This window comes from Aspergillus japonicus (assembly GCF_003184785.1).
Source record: "Aspergillus japonicus CBS 114.51 unplaced genomic scaffold BO86scaffold_13, whole genome shotgun sequence".
NCBI classification, from domain to species: domain Eukaryota; kingdom Fungi; phylum Ascomycota; class Eurotiomycetes; order Eurotiales; family Aspergillaceae; genus Aspergillus; species Aspergillus japonicus.
The window spans coordinates 507,904-528,757 of record NW_020291650.1 but is presented as its reverse complement, the minus strand read 5'-3'; the positions used below and the strand labels follow the sequence as shown (position 1 = coordinate 528,757).

The following is a 20,854-nucleotide window of genomic DNA, read 5'->3' as shown; positions in this document are numbered from 1 at the left end:
TAGTACTAGTCACTCACGAATCTAGGTAACCGGTTTGGGAGTCGAAGACCAATCCCTGATTGAATAATGAATGAATGAATGAATGACCGCATAAGGCCTCAGGCCTTGGTACAAGGACGAGTAGTGCCTTTCTTCCCTTTCTTCTATGCTTCCATCCTTTTTGACTCTTCCCCTGCTTTCATGAAACTAGTTTTCTAGTCCTTCCAGGTTGCCCTGCTGTGGGGGGAGGGGGAATTTCCCCATCCTTCACTACCTTCTACCTAGTATTCTTTTCCCAGTGCCTTAACTATAGCAATTGACTTCATACTACTGACCTGACACCTGTAGGTACCAGTTCGGGGCAAAAAAGAAGATCCATCCAATATTCTTTCTGCAATATTTAATTTCTGCAGTTGACATTTTTCCCTTTTGAATTTTTTTGATGCGCAGAAAATCTCTCCATCTGGATCTGGATTTCCTTTTCCCTTTTTTTTTTTTTGCCTACCGGTACGTACAGTTGCTGGGGAATTAGGTTATGTACTCGTACAGTACAGATGTATGTATAGTAAGTCGAGAGTTCGGTAGGTACCCGTACAGTACCTTCAGCAGTAGTAACTATAGACGGAGTATCATCCTCGTTGCCGGGACTCCCTTGCCGCCATTATAAACGCTAGCCGCTGCTCAGCAACCCCCCGCCTATCAGCGTCCTTACACTCCCTTTCTCGCTGGTCGATGCATGGATCGTGCCTGTCTCATCACCGAACAGTCCAGAGAGGAAGACCTCCAAGGCTCCAAAGACCACACAGAATTGAGGTGTCTCCATCCGGTCCCCTCTTGTGGACTTTTCTTTCCTTTTTCTTTCCGCCTTCTTTCCTTTCCATTACTAACACCACTGGGTCGCCCCGGTGGTATTCTCAATTTTTTTTTTCTGACAGGTTTCATCTGTGTAACAGTCGCACTACAATTGCTGTAGAAACCGTTGTCCAGGTTTGACATTTGCCCAGCACCACCAGCACTAGAACCCTGAGGTCTTCAATCCGACCAGTGACCAGCTGCCTCTTTCGGGGATCATCGGTCATCCTGTCGTACTGGTATGGAGGAGGGTTCTACTTTTAGCTCGACTCGAATTGGTGTCGTTTCTGGCAGAGGCCCGGTCTGTCTATCACTTTGAAGGAGGCTCTATATCTATCCACTACTAAGGTTTCCTAGGACCCAGATACCTCGACGATACAGTTAGTCTACGGAGTCCTTATCCCTTAGCTAGTCTCGAAACTCGATTTAGATGAGGGGGCAGAGGGCTTTTTCGTTGACGAACCCACCAGTAAGACGAAATGTGGCCTGAGGATAATTTTTACATTGGATCAATAAATTTTAAATTTTGTTCCCGTGTGTGCCGTTCAAAATTTCTTCATGGGATTTCTTCTTTAATTCCTCTATACATCATTCTCATCAACCCCAAAAGAGAAGATCGAATCTAATAAAATTCTCCACCGGATCCACTCGGTCGGAAAAAAGAGCTTATCCGGCCGGTATCTTTTCAGGAACGAGTGCCTTCGATTGGAAGTTGTGGAAAACCGAGAACGCTGTCATTCATACGTAAGGTGTCGACCGTTTCTTCTTCGCTCTCTCTCTTCCTTTCCCTTTCCTTCTTCTTGGCCCTTCAATCCAAGTTTCGAACAATGCCATTCATTCCTGCCGGTGGAACTGGGCAAAGGGCGAATGAAGCCTGGGGGAATCTTCTTCTCCAGATTGCAGCGGTCGATCCTGCATACCTACTTAGCCGAACTACTACGTGGTTGCTACTGTTCGTTAGCTCATTACTGGCTCATTACTGTCGTCCGGTCGGGAAGCCAGAGGAACGGGTTCTATTCCCCTTTCGGAAGTTCCTGCCTCAGGAAGAACGTCGGCCGAACATACCAGGCGCTTAATTCTTCTATGGCTGAACCTGAAGAATAGCTCCTACTCCATACCATCACCTCTCTTCTCGAGTGAGACCGCAACCTTGAACCGATCGGCATTGTAGATTTACTTTGGCAGTATTCCCGCCTATCCTGCCTATCCTCCAGGCTCGTTACCATCTGCCGACTATCTCCGTCATCTCGGCCATTCGACAAGGGGAAGCCGCCCTTGAAGGGAGGTATGTACAGTAAGTACTATGTATGTATTGGGCGAACCGCTTGATCTACTCTATACGACTCGACCATCTACGGTACCTTTGCCCGGTTCCTGGTGCACAGTCGTTCGACGCTTTGATCAAGCTACTGGGCTAACAATTTTTTTCCAAGCGATGACGATGGCTGAGTGCCCGATGGTCGGTTCGAAAAGTTGTCTAGAAATACCGTGCTCGCCCGCGCACTGATCGCATGGCGGACCGTTCACCAGACACGCGCCCATACCCTTATTTGTCTCGACTCTCGACATTCCCGCCGATCATGGCTAAGGGTGGTCTTTTCCCTTCCGCTGCGAGCATGCGCTGCTCCCGGTTTCCCATAATCGGTTGTTTAATCTATCGTCGGCTCGATTTCTCCAGTTGGTCTTACAAATCTTATCATTATCGCAGATAATGGGCAAGAATCCCCGAGCCGGGTCAGGCCCCATCTCAGCTGAACGAACTTGCGCCGGTCTGACAGCCCAGCCAGCTCTAGTACGCTTGCCTGGTGTGGGGTTAGCCAGTTCCCCCCCCCCCCCCCCCGGCTGATGCCACACCACAAGCTTGCCCATCGCACCCGAGGTTTTTACGACGTCACCGACAAGTCTATCTCTTCCTCGGCCGGACTGGCCACAACCATGCGAATATGGAAATCGGCCGTCTTCACGGTTGGTTCGGCAGAGTGAGAGGAATTCTGTCCCATGGTCCCCGCTCGTCTGGGTCTACTTCTATCGAATTCAATGAATCGTGCATCAGATCGTCACGATGAGGGCACAGAGGCTAACAGCTGCTCCTCTCTCACTCTCCGTGGGCGCCAAAATCCGCAATTGCCCAATCAACCCCTCTCAGGATTGAGATTTGATTTTTAGCCTCGACTTGTTACTATTTCCACCGCCACAAATGGTGAGATCGGTAAGCTCGTATGCACAGCGATCACACCTGGTGGCCCCCCCTCCTGTGGCCTTCTGATCCTTTCCCACGCCCAAGCCCCTCCTCTCTGAGACACCGGTCGGCCCCCGTGCAAATCCCTTCTCGCATCGGAGGGGTTAGCGTTGGAGCTCATGAGGGTCCAGAATTGAGCCATGTTCTAATCACAATTTCGGTGCTAGAAGGCCTAACCGGACTTGCGGCTCAAGGGTCGGCCTTATCCGCCAGCAGGAGCGCTAGCCCCCAATAATGACTATTATCTTATGCCTCGCGTCGCAACACAGTGGTGCGAGTGGTAGGTGTCGGCGGATAGGCCAGCCCATCAATCCGTAAGCTTCCGAACTCTTGTCTATAGGTCAGCTCGGCGCCGTGCGGCTGAGTCGTCGATTCGCCGACCAGCCGCGTTGGACATTGCTATGGGCGCAAATTCACGCGATGGTGAGCCGTGCTAGCAAACTAGTGCTCATACCTCGGATGGATTGGTGGAGTCGCTGACAAGGATAGCTGACTCGAGACGCTGTGCCGCGGTGTCATGGCCATGTGCGCGTTGTTAGCAGGGTTAGTAGGCAGTTATCTGTCGGGCAGGCCGCCCAGACACCCTGGAGGACCGAGCACCAGCATCGGGCGCACTCAAAAATCACAACAGACGTAAAACTACTACTAGCCCATCCAGCCAGCCAGCCAGTGAACAGCCTTGGCGGGTCAGCAGGAATTCGGATTGTATGAAGGAAGCGCTGGTGCGGGGGGGTGCATTTGGTTCTAGATGGGGACCGATATGCTCGGTGATTGGGCCAGCAGTGCAGCCCTAGTGCTCGTGCTCCAGCGTGATTGCCTGCAACTTTATTTAGCTACGGCGCGTCGCAAGTGAGTGAGTGATGACGGACTGGTGTGCTCTCAACCGGTTTCGCCAGTCGTGATGTCAGTGAGGGAGTGAGGGGGAGAAAGTCAGTCTGTCCCTCACCTGCAGGAGGGAGAATGACCGATTGCTTTTCCCCCGCCAATGCCGATGTATGTATGTGTTGGCCGGCCTCAGGAAGTCAGTCGGTCTGCGATCTGTACGTATAGCTGCCCCATTGTTTATCCTTGTGGTTCCGCGTTTCGCGTGTTTGAGATGTAAACATAAACATTGAGGGTACTGGAGCACATTGATCGATCCATGGTACCCTGGGTGTACCCCAACAATAACTGACATTTTGACTTGACAGTGAGTGACGCGACCGGCAAACGCCATCCCATGACTGTTGCCTGAGGTTTCCACTTTTCACTTGGATGCTTGGTATGACATCACATTTCCCCAGCCTCCCTTCTTTCCTCCCCTCCGACTATCCCTCTCTCCCCTCTCTCTCTCCCCTCTCTCTCTCCCTCTCCTCCTGCGTCCTCACCTTGCTTGTTATCTTTCCTTGCCGTCTCCATGACATAATACGGCGTACGGTAATAACCATTCCGACGCGTCCAGTCCCCACTATCTCCTATGAAGCTTAATCTCTCTCGCTTCCACTCCCAGATGACGATATAGCACACCTACTCCGTACAGGACCTACAAAGTATCCAATCTTGCGATTCCATCTCCGATACGATCGTGGGGGCCATTGATCTGCAAAACAATCCCATCCCAAACACAACAAAACAAAACAACAATACCGATTCTTTTGATCGGTGACGTACTTAGTCGCGTCTCGATCGAGTCCAGACTTGTTCTACTTGATTTCCTCGGGCCACTTCTCGGCCGTTGACCACACGCGCGCCCCAAGACCTCATCCCACCATGCCCACCTTTTTATCCGGCTTAGAGTTTGCCACCGGAGCCCGACTCCTCTTCTAGTGCCCGGGCTAAAATGTCAATATGGGTCTCATCAAGTTCCGGTTTTACCGTAGGGCCCGAAAAGCTGCCAGATGTTGGGGGCAGGGCTCCATTACGCTACATACGCCCTCACTCCTTACACTTCGACAGGCTCAAAAGGTGTCGCTTACCTAAAGGGGGAGAACCCCTTCCATGCACAGCGGAAGACTAAGGAAAGCTTATGTGAACCAGAGACGATTATGCAGGTATGCAACCTTCTCTCCCTTCTATCCCTTGTTAAGGGATCTACTGGTAAAACGCTTCTGGATGCTGGCACCACGAGTGTGGGCATGCACAGATCTCTCTCATGTCTGATTTCTTGCTTCCGGTGATGCAAGTTAATCAAGGTTCCTGCTACCGAACAATCAATTGAACTCAATCTGATAGGGATTTATCGAAGAAGCTTCAACGTTCAATAGCATTGCCACTATTGGGTCTGCAGGGACCCCTCCCCCTGCCCCCCCTTTCTTGCAACCCTCGTGGGACCCCCCCTCCCCCCCAGCTTGCCTCTCCTCGCGGTGATCAAGCTAAAACAATCTATATGCAAGTCTATCTATCTGTTATTGCCCCTCCCCCCTCCCCTTTGGTCCACTTTTGGAGTATTGATCCAAGATCATCGCTGCACCCCAGTATCGTGGGGCGAGAGGGGTGGAAGAGGGGAGATTCAGATCGGGAGATCGATCAAGATAATCGACAACGCCACCCGCAAGTCTATTCCTTGGGTTGGGCTCACTGCAGTGCAAGCCAACCGATATCGAGGAATGGATTATCCCTCTTCTCCCGAAAGAAATTCTCCGCAAGGGCACGTACCCACCGTATCAATCAATTCACCACTCCCCCCCCCCCTTCTTTCCCTTTGGTCGTGCAATAATACCCCTGCAACAGCCTGTAAGATAGGGTCTTAAACCCTAAGCTGTAGTTATCAATATATCTGCATGAAATCCTCCGCGCTAAGCCCCAGGTTTCCCACCTGCAGCTTGGGCAGGGGGTGGGTGCGGTGGGGGATGATGCCAGGTCCTACATAGACTTAAACATGCATGCAAGTGCTGCTTGTAAGTGTAACCCTCTCTTTGGTTCCTTACTTGCAATGCCCTGGTGGTAGCACGAATTCAGCGCGGAGATGCATCTCTTTGGGACAATCGGTTTGTATGCCTGTACTGTACAGTATACTTACCGAAGGGTCGAGCGAGGCAAGCATTCAGTCCCTTGACTCGGAGAGAACAAGACCGTCGTTGCTCTCTTCATGTTAGAGTATATATTTGGGACCAGCTACCCTCTTGCCATGGTTGATAGAGGTCCCTGTTGCTGGTGATGAGATCTCGCGGGCTCGAATGAAAACACCATATGTAGAAAGAGCATGCTGATGCTTAAGGATGTCTCCTTTGACATGTAGAGGTACTATTCAGAGCAAGGGCAGTGATTATGGACTTACACCATCAAACGTGAACTCCGGAAAGACTAATTTTGATATCAACGCATCAATTCCAACTCACGGCCGATCCCCAAGAACATCCCGGCAGCATGCAAAGCACGCAACCTTAACGCCTTCAACAGCAACCCAAGCTGCCGTACCTTCTAAGACCTATAGTCAGAAATTAGCTATACCACCAAACTCTCCAAAGAACCAGATCCAAGCACCTCCCACGTAACAACCTCGCGCCCCCAATTCTCCTCATCTCACGCGCATTGAAGGACCGACCCGTCAGCCCAAGAATGCCACCCAGCACAACCGCGTCCCTCGACGGTACGTACCCCCTCATCTCGCTTACTTACCTGCTTCCATTCCTCGTCCACCTGCACAGTCGCGCCAAGGAAGCAATGATCCTCACATTCCATCCCCCCCTTCCACCAAATCCCGAGCAAGTCATTGCCGATGGTCCCTGTCCTGTACTGTACCTGTGCCATACCCCTGCGCATCCCCCTTGGCCCAAGATAGACTAGCAGCCCATAGCCCATACCTCCCCCATCCCTGTAACAGATTTCCGCGTGGCGTTCCGTCATCCATCATTCTTGGTGTGGTGTGAGGAATAGGAATAGGAACAGGAACAGGAACAGGAACAGGAACAGGAACCCGTGGATGTCAATCTGGGACTCAAGAGATAGGGTACTGGTAGGGATTGTTCGATACGGTCGGTACCTGGATGGGTGGGAAGGAGGTAAGGGGATTTTGGATTTCCGGGGCATTTATTCTGTGGCCCCCTGATAAGGGGCATTCTTGGGACCTGAGGTAACTATTTATTGTACTGTATATACAGTGTGTATGGTTCTGGTGATGGTGGTGGTGGTGGGTACTGGAGTTGTGTGGTTTATGGGGGTTGGCCCTTTCTTTTCCAAGGAGGGTGCGTATGAAGTCGAGTAGAGATAGGGTTGTCTGCGAATTTCGGGTTCGAGTGATTGGGGAGAGGCGGGTACGGTACAAACCTAGATGGATTGCGTATTGTAGTTCACTTAGGATGCATACAGTACAGGATGCTGCTGTTATTGAGCTGTTGGGCGAGTAGTTGGAGATTGATGTATGCCACGGCACACACACTCATTTTTGGGGTCTATAGTCAGGATCACTGATTTTCGTCTCATGTACTGTACTGTAGCTTATGCTCGACAATACTTACCTCTAATACAGAGAGCAGTGAACTAGATCCAGATACGATATTTTCTGCTGTATCTACCGGGCTAGATATATTACGGGATCAGATAAGCTGCCTGGTAAGTAGTCCGATGGAACACATCGAATCCAGACGCTCAACTCTGCGTATGCATTTGATATCTACTTCCTCTCGCTAGCCCAAGAGCTGCCGTAGCCTCCGCCTCCTCCTCCTCCTCCACGTGTCTTTCATCTCCACTTGATGACCAGGATATACTTCTGCAATAATGATATCTGGTATAGCACTACCTCCTCGCATTGACAGCCTCTCGCAGGAGACACTCTTCCGCTTCCCAGGACCAGTTGGCCATTTACCCAAAAGAAGCCTCCAAGAAACGCTGTAGCAGAAGCAGTCCAGTAGTCCATCTCTTACCGAGGACAAGCCCCGTGCTGTACGGTACATAGATCCGAGCCCGGAAGTAGATCGAGAGGACGAGGCTGTCGTCACACACCAGATGCAGATGTAGGTGACTAGATCAGAGAATATGGACTAGCGGTTACGCGGCAATAGACAAGTCAAAGGATCGCGATGAAAGATATATAGGGTTCTATGGTGGTCTTGAAGAAGGATGAATCAGTGATAGGATCGCTCCTGTATATAGACGCGCCATCCAACAAACAGATTAAGAAATGAAGGGAACGATTAGATGAATCCCGCTTCGGAATCCATCTATCACTCCGCTGTGTCGACCTCAAACAAGTACGAGATATCCAAGGAGTCTGCCCCCCAATCGGCCACAATGCGCCGCTTCTCCTTCTTCTGCTTCCACTGAGTGATGTTCCCCAGGCAAGCATCACATCGTTCATGATCCGCCGCTCCGAGGTGAGCAAAATAATCCATCGCCGCCTGACTCTGGCTACAGACCGCATAATGCGCGGGCGGGTTGCCTGCGTCGTCCAAATGCCATGGGTTTGCCCCAGCTTCTACCAGCAATCGTACGCACCGGAAGTTCTCTCCGCGGGCGGCCCAGTGTAGCGCTGTCGCCGCCTTCGAGTTGCCAGCGCTGACGTCGAATGACCGTCGCGACAACCCTAGTGTTGTGGCTGATGCTCCAACCCTGTTGTCAGGAACGGGTCGCGAAAGAGCTAGAAGCAGTTCCACTATGCTGGCAGCGCCTCGCCCAGCTGCGAAATGCAGATAGCTATTCCCCTCATTGTTGAGTTTGTGCAGATCCTTGCTGGCATGGATCATCTTCTGAATGATTTCAATATAGTCGCCCCTGTTGCTGCAATCATTCACCTGACGTAGCATGATATGGATCGGCGTGTCGCCGCTTCCGTGCTCTGCGATGTCGACGTCTGCGCCTGCATTGACCAAGGATAGAATGAGCTTATGAAACCTGCGGTGTAAATATGCCCCACTGGATGCGACGTGGAGGATAGTGCGCTCCGAGTCAAATGGGGCGGACAGATCCACCGCAGCTCTGCCGATGCTGACTAGTTCTATGATCCGAGTGACTGCTTGCCATCCGAACTCGGTCGAGAGCCGCGACCAAAGTGAATCCAGGGAGAGCCGGGGTTGCAAGCGATGCTCCGGCCAGAACGCCGGGCCGCGACGGAGAAGTAACTGAAACACGTCCTCCGGGCCGTCCAGTGCTCGGTCGATGGCACTTTTGCCATAGACGTCCACGGCCAGAAGATCGCCATCAAAATCGAGAAGTAGCTCAATCAATGATACACAGCCGCAGGAAACGGCGTTGTGGAATGGAGTGACGCCCCGGATATTAGGGGCGAGGATGTCACCGCGCGATTCCGCCCCCGCCTCCAAGAGAAGCTTCACAACTTCCGTATGCCCTTGTTTACAAGCCAGATTCAAAGCTGTATCGCCAGTGGAGGTCCTCACGAAGGGGTCAGCATGGTGAGCAAGTAAGTATTCCACGATGGGGATGTATCCCTGCCAGGAGGCTAAGTGCAGCACGGTATAGCCCTGCGCACCAGGTGTATTGATGTCGCCTTTAGCGCTGGTGATACTGGAGATGAAAATCCTTGAAAAGTCTGTCAGGCCATGAATGACGACCATTTCAAAAGGGGAAGCCCCATCCGCGTGACTTGTGAACACATCCGCACCCAGCTTGAGCAGGTGCGCCGTTACGTCTAGATGACCCCCACGGACTGCCATATGCAATGGTGTCTGACAGTATCGATCGACTGCGTTGATATTTGCCCCAAGGTCTGATAGAGCCTGAACGACATCAAGGTGGCCCTGATACGCCGCTAGATGCAAAGGAATGACCCCATCCTCGTTCTTTGCATTGACGTCTGCCCCTTGGCGGATAAGGATGCCAAGCAGGCGCAGATTACCTGCTCCTGCAAAATGGTGTACCAGTGTAGAGCGATCTTGGCCCGGAAATGTGTGGCTCGGGACTCGAGTAAAGTAATCAACTGCATACTGTGATGACCAGGTCTTGATGTTACTCCAGGAAGAGCGATAGGTGACAGGACTGGCGCAATGGAGTTGGATCCATTTGGTATAAAGCTGGGGGTACAACAGCAGTGCAAATCTCTTTGCGGAGCTGGTCAACGCGGCGAGAGATTTGGGGCCGAGGAAGTTCCCCAGATACAGAATAAGCTCGGGAGGAAGACTATCCAGACTCATACTGACCGCTGAAAGGAAACAAAAGGTCAGAAAGAAAGAGCCCCTGCTAAACTTATATGTGAAGGGGGCTGGCTTCATGGAATGTCCCGTAATGCAGACTTGCAGGCTTACTGCTGGTCCCCTTGCGCATGGAAGACCCCATGGTGAATTCTCATTGGGCTAGTCTGCGGTGAGGGAGATGAATACGACCATATGGCATATTGTGCTCCCACCGAGATCAAGGAAAGGATTGATGCGCATGGAAGAGAAGCCATTTTTAGAGGATCACATGGCATTGATGCTTCAGCAAGCTTCGTGATGGTAAGCTTCCGGGAGAGCTGTCCCTTGAAATCATGTGACCATTCTATCTGAATTGATGCTCTCACATCTTTGGCAGTTATGATGATCACTGGTTGTGGTTTGAATGTATGGTGAAGTTATCCACGAAAAGCATCCGACTTGCTGATAGGCTGTTGCTCAATGAATCTTGGTGCAGTGATTGACCGGACGTAGTCCGTCTCACATGCTGATTTGCCAGGCAGCCTTACATCCTGTCGCGCGGAATGGGCTCCCAGTGGCTCCTTTGTCTTCTCCTAGCCTCACCTATCTTGTCGACTAGGCGTGGTATGTACACAAGTTGGTCGACACAGGCAGGTAGTAGGCTTGAACCGTGGGCTGCATACGTGCACACACGTCCGGAGTGGAGTGCATGCATCTCTCTGAAGCCTGGACGGTGGGTGGATGGCCCCGTTGCTCTTGTGCAGCATCTTTTATCAGTCAAAGTCTATGAAAAAGACTGAGCACCAGTGTCTGAGACGTAGAACTCGTTGGTTTACTACTGACTAGTGCGGTCGGTTGCGGTGGAGCAGCGGTGAGTCTGTTGCTTTGGAAGCATCTAGATCCCTCCGGACGGGTTGGTTTGGCTTCCCCAACTTCCCCTCTGTCGGGGAACAATCCTCCGCTCAATCATCGGCTCATCTTTCTTTCTTTCCGAGGAATGGGGATGGTAAAGCCAGAGAATCGAATGGAATTGTCGGGATCGTGTACTTCCCGACTGAGTGTCGGAATCAGTATCCTGCTTGGAAGATCCAGGGGCAGATGGGATCTGGAGACAGGAACAGGAACGAAAGAATCAGACGACGCGGAGAGCATGGAGGAAAGGAAAAGAAGCCAGTCAAACAAGGCAAGTCCAGAGAAAGTGGGGTTGTAATTGAAGCCATGAAGTCACTTGGTGGAGAGGAAGGTCTTAAAGTTGGGTTTAGTTGGGATCAGTTAGGATCAGTTGGGTTTAGTCTCGGCACGGGATGAAGTCATGCTACCAGAAACCCGAAGTACGGTGTACTTCCCGATACCTGGCCGTCGCTGCTCCGAAATTAGTCCTGCCGGGTACCGAGAGGTACTGCGTACATGTACACAGTACAGTAGTTAGTGTCTGTGAGTTTGTATTGTATGTCTCTCTATCAGTTTGTTTGTATCTCAAAATGTCAGTCTGATTCTCAAACCGATGATAATGTTGGGCCGGTGTGCTGTAGCTTTTCTGTAGTCAGGGATAGGCATTGAACATGGGCGACATTAAAACGTTTGCCCGTACTGCTGTGCTCCCAATTGGTTTCAACCTGCCAGACCTCACACACACCCTGTCAGCCCATGCATGAGACCGGAATGAAAGAAACCGCCGTCCGTTTGTATAGTACAGACGGACAAACAAACAACAGACAGTCTGTTTTGGATTCGATCGGGCAATGCACTGGCAGTCCCCAGTCCCCACTCTCTATACTCCTCGTCCTTGCTCTGACTTCATTTTCCCTTCTCGTTCTTCGACCTCTCGTTTCTCTATTGACTTTTCGCCTGCATTCAAATAGCCTCAACTTCCCCCTCGATCATGGTTCATTCTTCATCTCATCTTCTCTTCCTCTCTCCAACGTTCATCTTCACAGATACCCCACCTGATCGCTCCCTCTTTCCTTCTATACCCTTTCTTCATCTTGTAGGTCACTGCTATCCTGTCGGCGATCGGTTAGCCTGGTCATTGTGACTAATATCTCGACAGCATAGCTCACATCAATCAACATGGCTGCTAACCTCCCCAAGACCATGAAGGCCCTCCGGTAGGTTATGAACGGTTCCCCTTCGCTGACTGTCCTCAACCAATGCTGATCCAATCATAGCTATGAGGAGCCCCTGAAGCACGGCATTGCCGAGGTTCCCTTGCCCACTATTCGTGACAACGATGTCTTGGTAAGCCTCACAGACATTGAGTGTATCAGGCCTTCACTGACTCGCAACAGATCAAGGTCAAGGCCTGCGGTGTCTGTGGTACCGATTTGCACATCCACGAGGGTGAATTTATTGCCAAGTTCCCTCTCGTCCCCGGCCACGAGACGGTTGGTGTTGTGGCCGCCGTCGGCTCCAAGGTCAAGGGCTTCGAGATTGGTGAGCGTGTGGTGGCCGACAACTCTGAGCTTTGCGGCGAGTGCTTCTACTGCCGTCGGGGAGACGAGCTGTTCTGTGAGAACTTCCAGGCTCACGGTGTCACCATGAACGGTGGCTTTGCTGAGTACTGCGCCTACCCTGGTATGCTCGTCTGGCCTTCTTATACCACGGCATCGGCTAACACAGCGTAGCTGGCAGGGTGTTCAAGATCAAGAACCTCTCGGACGTCGACGCCACTCTTCTGGAGCCCGCTTCCTGCGCCGCTCACGGTCTCGACAAGATCGCCCCGAAGATGGGCTCGTCCGTTCTGTTGTTCGGTGCTGGCCCCACTGGTCTGGTAGGTGCCTCGCATCCAAGTCTCTATTTCCAACCCAGCTGACTCCTTCCAGATTCTGGCTCAACTGCTCCGTCAATGCGGTGGCTGCCGTGTCGTTGTTGCTGCCCCTGAGGGTCTCAAGATGGACCTGGCCAAGTCCCTCGAGGCTGGTGACGAGTACATTGCTCTTTCCCGCAGCGACCCCAGCGCCCAGTTCCAGAAGCTCAAGGATGAGAACCCCTATGGCTTCGACATTGTCGTTGAGGCTACCGGTAGCGTCAAGATTCTGGAAGACTCGATCAACTATGTCCGCCGCGGTGGTAAGCTCGTCGTGTACGGCGTGTACTCCAACAAGGACCGTGTCTCTTGGCCTCCTAGCAAGATCTGTAAGTCGTTCTGTCTGTCTTGTCTCTGGTGAGTGCAGATGCTAATGCTTCATAGTCGGCGACGAGATCACCATCCTGGGTAGTTTCTCCGAGGTGTACAAGTTCCCTGCTGCCATTGACTACTTGGATTCTGGCAAGGTCAAGGTCAAGGGTATTGTCAACAAGGTGTTCAAGATCGAGGAGTGGGAGCAGTGCTTGGAGAGCATGAAGAACAAGTCTGCCATTAAGGCGGCTATCACTTTTGATTAGATTGGCATAGCGGGCTGTGCTTCTAAGTAATGATTAACGAATGAATATGTATGACACACTCGTGTGCTTGTCGACGACGAATTCAGTAGATTCGATCTTTAGGTGCTGTGGGAAGGTGTTGTAGTATTTATGGAGAAGTAGCCGGTGGGTCGGCGTCACCAAGGTCCTTCCCCTCACTGCATCAGAATGACCTCAAGTATGACCTGTCAGTCGTTGAACTCCTATTTTAGCATCCTGTCAAATCGACTAAATTAATCTCACCATAAATTACGGCTATTGTAATCGCATAGACTAGCATTTATCCATTCAACGAGTGTAAATCGTCTTAAATACACAGTAAGCACAGCTCAAGTAGATCCTCCTTCCTTATCGATAAGCAACTCCAGCCCGTCACTTTCTCTCTCTCTCTCGCTCTCTCCCGCAAGCACTGCATCTTTCTTCTCACTTTCTAACTCAACTCAAGCCTCCAATTATCCTTCCCAACTTCCGCATTCACCCCTCTCGAGCATACCCTCCTGTTCCTAATACCCTGAAGAAAGAAAATGGTCAAACCCCTAACCTTCAAAGGCGACAAGCCCCACAAGTCCAAAAAGCGCAAAGCCGACCCCTCCCTCCCGAGCAGCACCGCCAAGAAGCCCACCTCGACACACCCACCAGCATCCGAACACTCCGGCGCCAATGATGTGGTGACCGCTACTGCCCAAACCAACCACGACGAGGACGAGAACCCCGAGGACCAATCGTGGGTCTCCGCCGACGTGCCCTCGGACATCGCCGGCCCGATCCTCCTCGTCCTCGCCAGCCAACCGCCGACGTGCATCGCCAGCGACGCGCACGGGAACGTCTTCGCCTCCGACCTCGAGAACCTCATCGAGGGGGACCCCAGCACGGCGGAACCGCACGATGTGCGGCAGGTGTGGGTGGCGACGAAAGTGGCGGGCGTGGAGGGGTGGAGTTTTAAGGGGTCGCATGGGCGGTATGTTTCCCTTCCTGGTTTATATGGAGTTCGCCCTGTTATGGGTGTAGTGCATTGCGGGGTTGGTTCGTAGAGGGTAGGGCGGGATATTGGGGGGGTTACTCGGAAGGTCATAGTGCTAATGTGTGAACGTGCCCAAAAATAGGTATCTATCGAGCGACAAACACGGCATCCTGAGCGCAACCTCCTCCGCAGTCTCGCATTACGAAACCTTTAATGTCCACCCCGCCGCGGTGCCGCGCACGTTCTCCATTCAGACGGGCACCAGCGAGTCCGAGGAGAGCACCTTCATCAGTGTGGCGGAGGTACCCTCGAAGACGACGGCGTCCGGGGTGAAGCTCGAGGTGCGCGGGGATACGGGGACGCTGTCAGCGGATACGAACGTCCGGATACGGATGCAGGCGCGGTTCAAGCCCAAGATCAAGGCCAGTAAGGAGATCAAGGCGCGGGAGAAGGTCAGTCGGAAGGAGTTGGAGGGGATCGTGGGGCGGCGGCTGGAGGAGGATGAGGTGCGGAGGCTGCGCAAGGCGAGGAGGGAGGGCGACTTCCATGAGGTAGTGCTGGATGTGAGGGTGCGGGGGAAGCATGATAAGTTTGCTTGAGCCCGGTCTTGGGTTTATGAAGAATATATCTGATGTGAGTTGGAGCTTTAGTGCTGATCTATAATCAGTCATATATCAATCAATTCGCATATATCCTGCTTTGTGGTTTGTCAATGCTGGCGCTGTGTAATACAGACTGTGATTGCAGGCTGCCTTCCTTCACTATGGCTATGGACTTTGGGGCCGGAAGGGTGACTTGGTAGTTCGCGATAAAGAGAACAACCCCTTTGTGCTTGTATAGACATGGGTGGATCCACTATGGTACAGATTTATTAGACATATACATATACACTGGTCTATTCCTTCTTGGCGAAGAGGTCCCGCCAAAACTGCTTGAGTCCATAGCCCTTCGAATGATCCTCTTCGTACACCCGCACCGTATTCGAGGTACTCAAAGATTCCAGGATGCTAGCAGCTTTGGGCCCGTCCGTAGCCGGTCCTCGAGCCCGCTCAGTTGCTCGTCGTTTGATCTCCTCGGCCAGACCAGGAGCTACTTCGGTATAACAAGCGTTCAGCTCCCGCTCGAGGTTGATGTACGGCTTTTGCGCCACCGGTGGAGCCATTAGATTGTAGGACCGTGTTTGCGCGTTCAGGTTCTTGACCATGAGTTCCAGGAACGAACGCTCGGTGTTGAGATACTGCGGGTCACGGAGAGGCGAGACATGAGGCAAGGGCTCCTTCTCCGTAATCTCTTCGGCTGGTGCTTCGGTCGTACTCGCATCGGAAGAGTCCTGCTCTTCACCGCTACTCCTGCTGCTGCTGCTGCTGCTGCTGGGGTCTCTAAAAGCTTGCTCGATCTTGACCCGTTCGGCCAAGCGAGCCTCCGCTGCGGCATACGCCTGCGCCCGACGCATTTGCGCCTGCAACGACCCTCCCTCACTGGCAATCAGTCGGGCAGCGTGCCGTCGCCACTCAGCCCTCAGCCGGGACCGGAACCGATCAACCTCCCTCGCCAGATCCTGCTGCTTTTCGATCCAAGGCGGCACGATCTCCTGCTTTTGGATGATCTTGTTCATGAAGTACTCCGTCGTGTCGATAAAGGGACTGTTCGCATTGTGATCCGTGGTCACGTTCACCCCTTTGCCCCGCTTGATCTTGTTAAATTGCCCACGCGCGATCGCATCTTCGATTCGCTCATTCGCCAACGCCGTCAGTCCTTGCAAGGTGGCCGGCATCGGCCGCGCCCCGGGCGAGAACCGCTCCCTCATCTCCCGACGCATCGCCTCTCGCTCTTCTTCCGACGGCCCCGAGCTTTGCGCCAGGGTGTATGTTGCTGTGCGCTCCTTCGCCCGGGCGAGGCGCAAGCCGGCGGACTCGTTGGACTTGGGCTTGATCCGCATGTCGACGGGGTTGGGGATCTTGAAGGGCGTGCGCATCGGTTTAATCGAGCTATCCAGCATGCGTAGGGTGACGTCGTGGAGGTTTTCCGTGCCGGTCCAGGGCTCCGCGCCGGCAATGTCTCGTGTACCTTGTCCTGCACTAGCCTGTACCGTAATAGAAGATTCTTTGTATTAGCATACTTCAGGATCCCGTTGGGCGGAAGAGTATCAGGAAAGGATGTAGAGCCATACCGGCGTATTGACTGTAGCATGCGCACTCGCATACTCACTCTGGAATGCCGCCGCCGCCACCCGTTCCTCCAGCTGTTTCTTCAGCTCCTCCGAAAACCCAGCGGACTCGAGGTTCTTGCGCGCGGATCGACCGCCTTCGAGCATAGCTTCCTCGGTCATCTCGGATAGTCGACGAGCCATGGCCCCTTGCTCCGGGGACTTCTCATGTTGGGGTTCGCTGCTGCTGCTGCTGCTGCTGTCATCGCTCTGTTTCGTAGTTGCCGCATCTTGCCGCCCCCGCGCACTGCTGCTGGCAAGACATCGACACGTCGAAGGGGAGGGCTGGATGTGGCGTGTCGTCCGCAGCGCAACAAGAGTATTCACGTATAAGGTGCACACATTCCTTCTGCTCATTCTTATGGGTAATTGCAATCTTTCAATGTTGAGCATTGCATGTTGTATCCGCAAGCATCGCACCCAGCTTCTTATCAGCGAACGCCGCCGCCGCCGCCGGGATTATGTCAGCGAGTCTCTATGGATTGCAAACCTCCGCGGGCAAAATTGTCCCAAAGTCTTGGCAGGATTGATTGCCCTTTCCCTTCGACCCGGTAGCATAACTTTGGCATTGAGCTTGTCGCATCAACGAATCCTGCTTTCGTTCTTCTCCCTATCGTACCGCCTGGTCTCGAGCACAACATAGACCTCACGCAAATTGCCAACCATGCCTGCCTCCACCCGTCTCACCCCCATCCGTCTCCAGACTATCAACCACCTGCGCGTCCGGAGACCCAACAAGAACGAGCCCAACGGCTGTGTCAATGTCATGTCCGCGATGCTGAGTACGTCTTCCTCCTGATTCGTTGTTCAGACATCTCCGAACGCCCGGCAGATCTGGCCTGGTGCGAGGCCTCAGGGCCCTTCATCTCAAGCCTTGGATATTCATCATGAACCGACATACCGAACCCCCCCCCCCCCAAAAAAAACCATCTTAGCTGACATTGCCATTGAAAATAGGTTGCTGGGCTTCGGCCGGTGCTTCTGTTGAAGGTTGCGCGGCTCTGGAACAGCAATTGAGACAGTGCATGGATGCTCCTGTACGTATTCCCTATTTCTTTCATTCTGGTGTCGTGTTTCACCCTTCGCTTGTCCATACGATTCCGCCTCTTCAGATACCCCCTTACATTTATCAAGCCGAAACAGGGCTGGGCTAATCCTTTGCTTCAAAAAACCACAGAAACCCAAGCGCCAGGGACGCAGCACCATCAACTACCACCTCATGAGAATGTTCCCCAACGTCCGTGGACCGCAGAAGAAGGATGGTGTTTTGGGTTAGGAGGCTTTCCGCTTCTGGTTGTGTTTTTTTTTTCTTTTCTCTTGGGGTTCTTTCAATGTGTTTGGGAGCGAAGTTCAAGCTGGGCATCAAAGGTCCTAGTGTGGTTGGGGTTGGGGGTCTGGGAGCTCTGGCGCGTCCAGGTCTAGGGCAGGATCACCGAGGCCCGGTGCTGGTCGGGTGGATAGGACAGGCCAGGACCAAGGTTGGGCTGAATCAGGGCATATGGGCTTGTAGCTGTGGTTGCGGCTGCGGCCGCGGCTGGAGATGGACATACTGTATTCTATTGTGCTAACTGGAGTTTCTTGATATTTATGGTTCAGAAGACAGGTTTGAATTGTTCATGATATCGATCAGTGCGTAGTTGGGGCTTCTGCGGCTGGGTTGCTATAGTACAGCGTTAAAGGCTTCTGCCCTTCAAAGAAATGCCGGTGACTACGCGGTTGCAATCATGGTATAGGTGTAGTTATTCACCGGATATTATGTTACTGATACGGGAAATAACTGTTATATGGCGTATATTCATGAAGTATATGATTGAGACTATGAAGTAATCTGATCTATCAAGCATTTTCGAACCGCAAGATCAGCTTCTCGCCTCGAGGCTTGACAGTGTAAGCATCAATCGCCTCAATATCGTCGTCATTGACGATGGAGGTCTTGAAGTTCGTGTAGATGGCTGCCACAGCCAGTTTCATTTCTGACGAAGAATGGTTAGACAAGCACCACCTAGGTTACAGACAAAAGGACTCACCTTGCAGGGCTAGATTGCTACCCACACACATCCGTCCACCGCTGCCAAAAGCCCAAAACCACCGCCTTCGCTCCTCCAGCTCGGCGGCCGAGTTCTGATCTTTGAGCCACCGTGTCGGCTCCCATGATTCAGGCTCAGGGTAGACAGTGGGGTTGCGGTGAAGCGAATAGGCTTGCGCATTCACCCTAGTGTTTGCGGGGATATCGCTGTAGCCTGCAAGTGTGCAGCTTGGAGAGGGCGTCACGCGTGGCTGGATCCCTGGGATCGGCGCGTGCAGGCGCAGCGTCTCCGTAACGATGGCTTCGAGGAGAGGTAATGCGTCAATTGACTTGGGAGACGGGAGTTCTCGGGAGGAATTAGGCCGAGGATAGGTGAGTCTTGGCTCAAGAGTCAAAAGCTCTTTGCGGAGCTCGTCCTGCAGCTCAGGTTGCTTGGAAAGCTCCCAGAAGAGGTAGGTCAGGGCCACGGCACTAGTCTCGTGGCCAGCTGTGAGATGATCGTACAGCTCACAGGCAATCTCGCACTTCTGTTTCTTGGGGTCTTCGTCTGGCAATCCAGTAGCCTTCTGCTGCTTGGTGATGCCTTGCTTGAGCTGTTTGTATACCATCGGTTCGGTTTCCAGCTTGGTCGACGTCATGCATTCGTCGGCCTGGTTGCAGAAACCTAGCCCCCATGCGTCCAGTACCTCGTTGGCCTCATCGCACCATTTCGGAATGAGGCGGAGTCCGATCTTCTTGGTCCATGCCAGCAAGTCAGGAACTTCTTGGTGGTAGAATTCGAACGGCTTTCTGCATTGGTAAAGGTGCAGCATCCTGCGGCGGAAGGCCTCATCTTGAAGGAAATTGGTGCCATTGGCCAGCCCGTAGAGATACGAGGATACGAAGTCCATGGTCAATCCTTGATTCAGATCGTGCATGTCCACCAGGGCGTTATCTGACACTGCCTTGTAGATCAGAGGCAGAAAACGGTCAAGCATGATCGTTTCAGAGATCAGGTGGATGTGTGGTGATGATTGCAGGAACGACTTGCTGTAGATGTTGGACAGCAGCCTCTTGCGGCTCGAGTGCGCCTTGTTATCGGTCATGGTGAACATGCTTACAGTTCTGGACACTACTGTTAGTATTTCGACAATGATGAGGGCCTTGTAATGGCCTCACCCAAAGGACCCGAATACTCGTGGGTACCATTCATGTTTCTCGAAGCCACCAGTGTATACACTTTTAATGCCACCATCAACGCAGTTGATTGAGATCTCAGAAGGTCCAAGTCTCACAATAGGCCCAAGCCTTTCATGAGCTGCCTGGATGGTTCGGTTGTTCAGGGCTTGGTATCTTTTCCAGATAATCCAAGCGGGAGATATGGGTGCTGTCCAATGTGCATTTGGGATTTTGGACAACGGTGATAGGAATGCCGGATAGATAATTAGTTTGTAGGTCAACACGAGGACGCAGGTGATGGCCGCGACGTTAGTGATAGCGGAAACTGCCATGATGCTGTGGAAATCCAGATGCAAGTGTACGTAGTAATGGACGTTTGCGACGTCTTCAGTAATGACCTTGGACAATCTGTGAGTGCACCTCGGCAAACGAGATTTGCGCAAGTAGATCGGCTATTTCCGGTGTACAGAGTAGTATGCAGTGGAAGCTACCAAGCACAAGATGCCTCCCTTGCGCCTAGCTCCAGAATCGTCCTTTGAAAGTACCGTAAGAGCACAGGAAGTATACCATTTCAGAGTCCTTCCAGACAAGCAAGTTGAGTCAAGAGCAGGCGCAGCATGACTCACTTTGTAGACAGACAAAGCTTCTTTAAGCGGGGAAAGACGCATCAGTGCTGCGATAAGAAAATGTAGCCAAAGATAAGAGCCGGTGGATGACTGCTTGCTGACATAAGTCATCCAATAGAGTCACATGTTTATTCATGGATGGAATAATTGGCTCTGTGCTCTTCTTGGTAAAGCTACAGTATATTTTACTCAGTTCATGAGTCAACCTTCTATGCTGTTATAAATCAGTTTGTTTGAAGTTCTGACTGGAGCCTACCAAGCTTGGCAATATGCAGGTTGATTTGCGCATTGGGGCGAGATATCCCTTCTAGGCCCGTGAAGGAATTACCCATATTTTTTCCCATTCCACAACATGTCCATCA

The 20,854-nt window shown here is 52.3% G+C and overlaps 6 protein-coding genes across 6 annotated transcripts; 4 read left to right on the top strand and 2 right to left on the bottom strand.

Moving 5' to 3' along the window:
• Positions 1-5,045: 5,045 nt before the first annotated feature.
• BO86DRAFT_387898 (uncharacterized protein) lies at positions 5,046-5,821 on the top strand (the record flags this gene model as incomplete). Its single annotated transcript, XM_025671713.1, has 2 exons — positions 5,046-5,100; positions 5,282-5,821. Coding segments are annotated over 2 exons (539 nt in total), but the record flags the coding sequence as incomplete, so codon positions are not given.
• A 6,203-nt stretch (positions 5,822-12,024) lies between these two features.
• On the top strand, positions 12,025-13,497 carry BO86DRAFT_447076 (zinc-dependent alcohol dehydrogenase family protein; the record flags this gene model as incomplete). Its single annotated transcript, XM_025676563.1, has 7 exons — positions 12,025-12,100; positions 12,164-12,221; positions 12,282-12,351; positions 12,402-12,687; positions 12,738-12,883; positions 12,936-13,248; positions 13,304-13,497. Exons 2-7 carry the CDS (start codon positions 12,184-12,186, stop codon positions 13,495-13,497), a joined length of 1,047 nt encoding a protein of 348 aa, XP_025529526.1. The 5' UTR covers positions 12,025-12,100; positions 12,164-12,183.
• Positions 13,498-14,039: 542 nt separating this feature from the next.
• On the top strand, positions 14,040-15,175 carry BO86DRAFT_335478 (uncharacterized protein; the record flags this gene model as incomplete). The annotated part of the gene is made up of 3 exons (XM_025668878.1): positions 14,040-14,180; positions 14,217-14,473; positions 14,619-15,175. The coding sequence occupies 3 exons, from the start codon at positions 14,040-14,042 to the stop codon at positions 15,073-15,075; spliced, it is 855 nt and encodes a 284-aa protein (XP_025529525.1). The 3' UTR covers positions 15,076-15,175.
• A 196-nt stretch (positions 15,176-15,371) lies between these two features.
• Positions 15,372-16,826, bottom strand: BO86DRAFT_309039 (DnaJ family domain-containing protein; the record flags this gene model as incomplete). The annotated part of the gene is made up of 2 exons (XM_025667796.1): positions 15,372-16,559; positions 16,647-16,826. The coding sequence occupies 2 exons, from the start codon at positions 16,824-16,826 to the stop codon at positions 15,372-15,374; spliced, it is 1,368 nt and encodes a 455-aa protein (XP_025529524.1).
• A 380-nt stretch (positions 16,827-17,206) lies between these two features.
• BO86DRAFT_387894 (mitochondrial 37S ribosomal protein mS37) lies at positions 17,207-18,302 on the top strand. Its single transcript, XM_025671712.1, has 3 exons — positions 17,207-17,464; positions 17,640-17,719; positions 17,860-18,302. The coding sequence occupies exons 1-3, from the start codon at positions 17,347-17,349 to the stop codon at positions 17,956-17,958; spliced, it is 297 nt and encodes a 98-aa protein (XP_025529523.1). The 5' UTR covers positions 17,207-17,346; the 3' UTR covers positions 17,959-18,302.
• Positions 18,303-18,481: 179 nt separating this feature from the next.
• Positions 18,482-20,510, bottom strand: BO86DRAFT_408576 (cytochrome P450). The gene is made up of 3 exons (XM_025674354.1): positions 19,867-20,510; positions 18,710-19,812; positions 18,482-18,655 (listed from the first exon to the last, which is right to left on the bottom strand). The coding sequence occupies exons 1-3, from the start codon at positions 20,196-20,198 to the stop codon at positions 18,519-18,521; spliced, it is 1,572 nt and encodes a 523-aa protein (XP_025529522.1). The 5' UTR covers positions 20,199-20,510; the 3' UTR covers positions 18,482-18,518.
• Between the last annotated feature and the right edge of the window lie 344 nt (positions 20,511-20,854).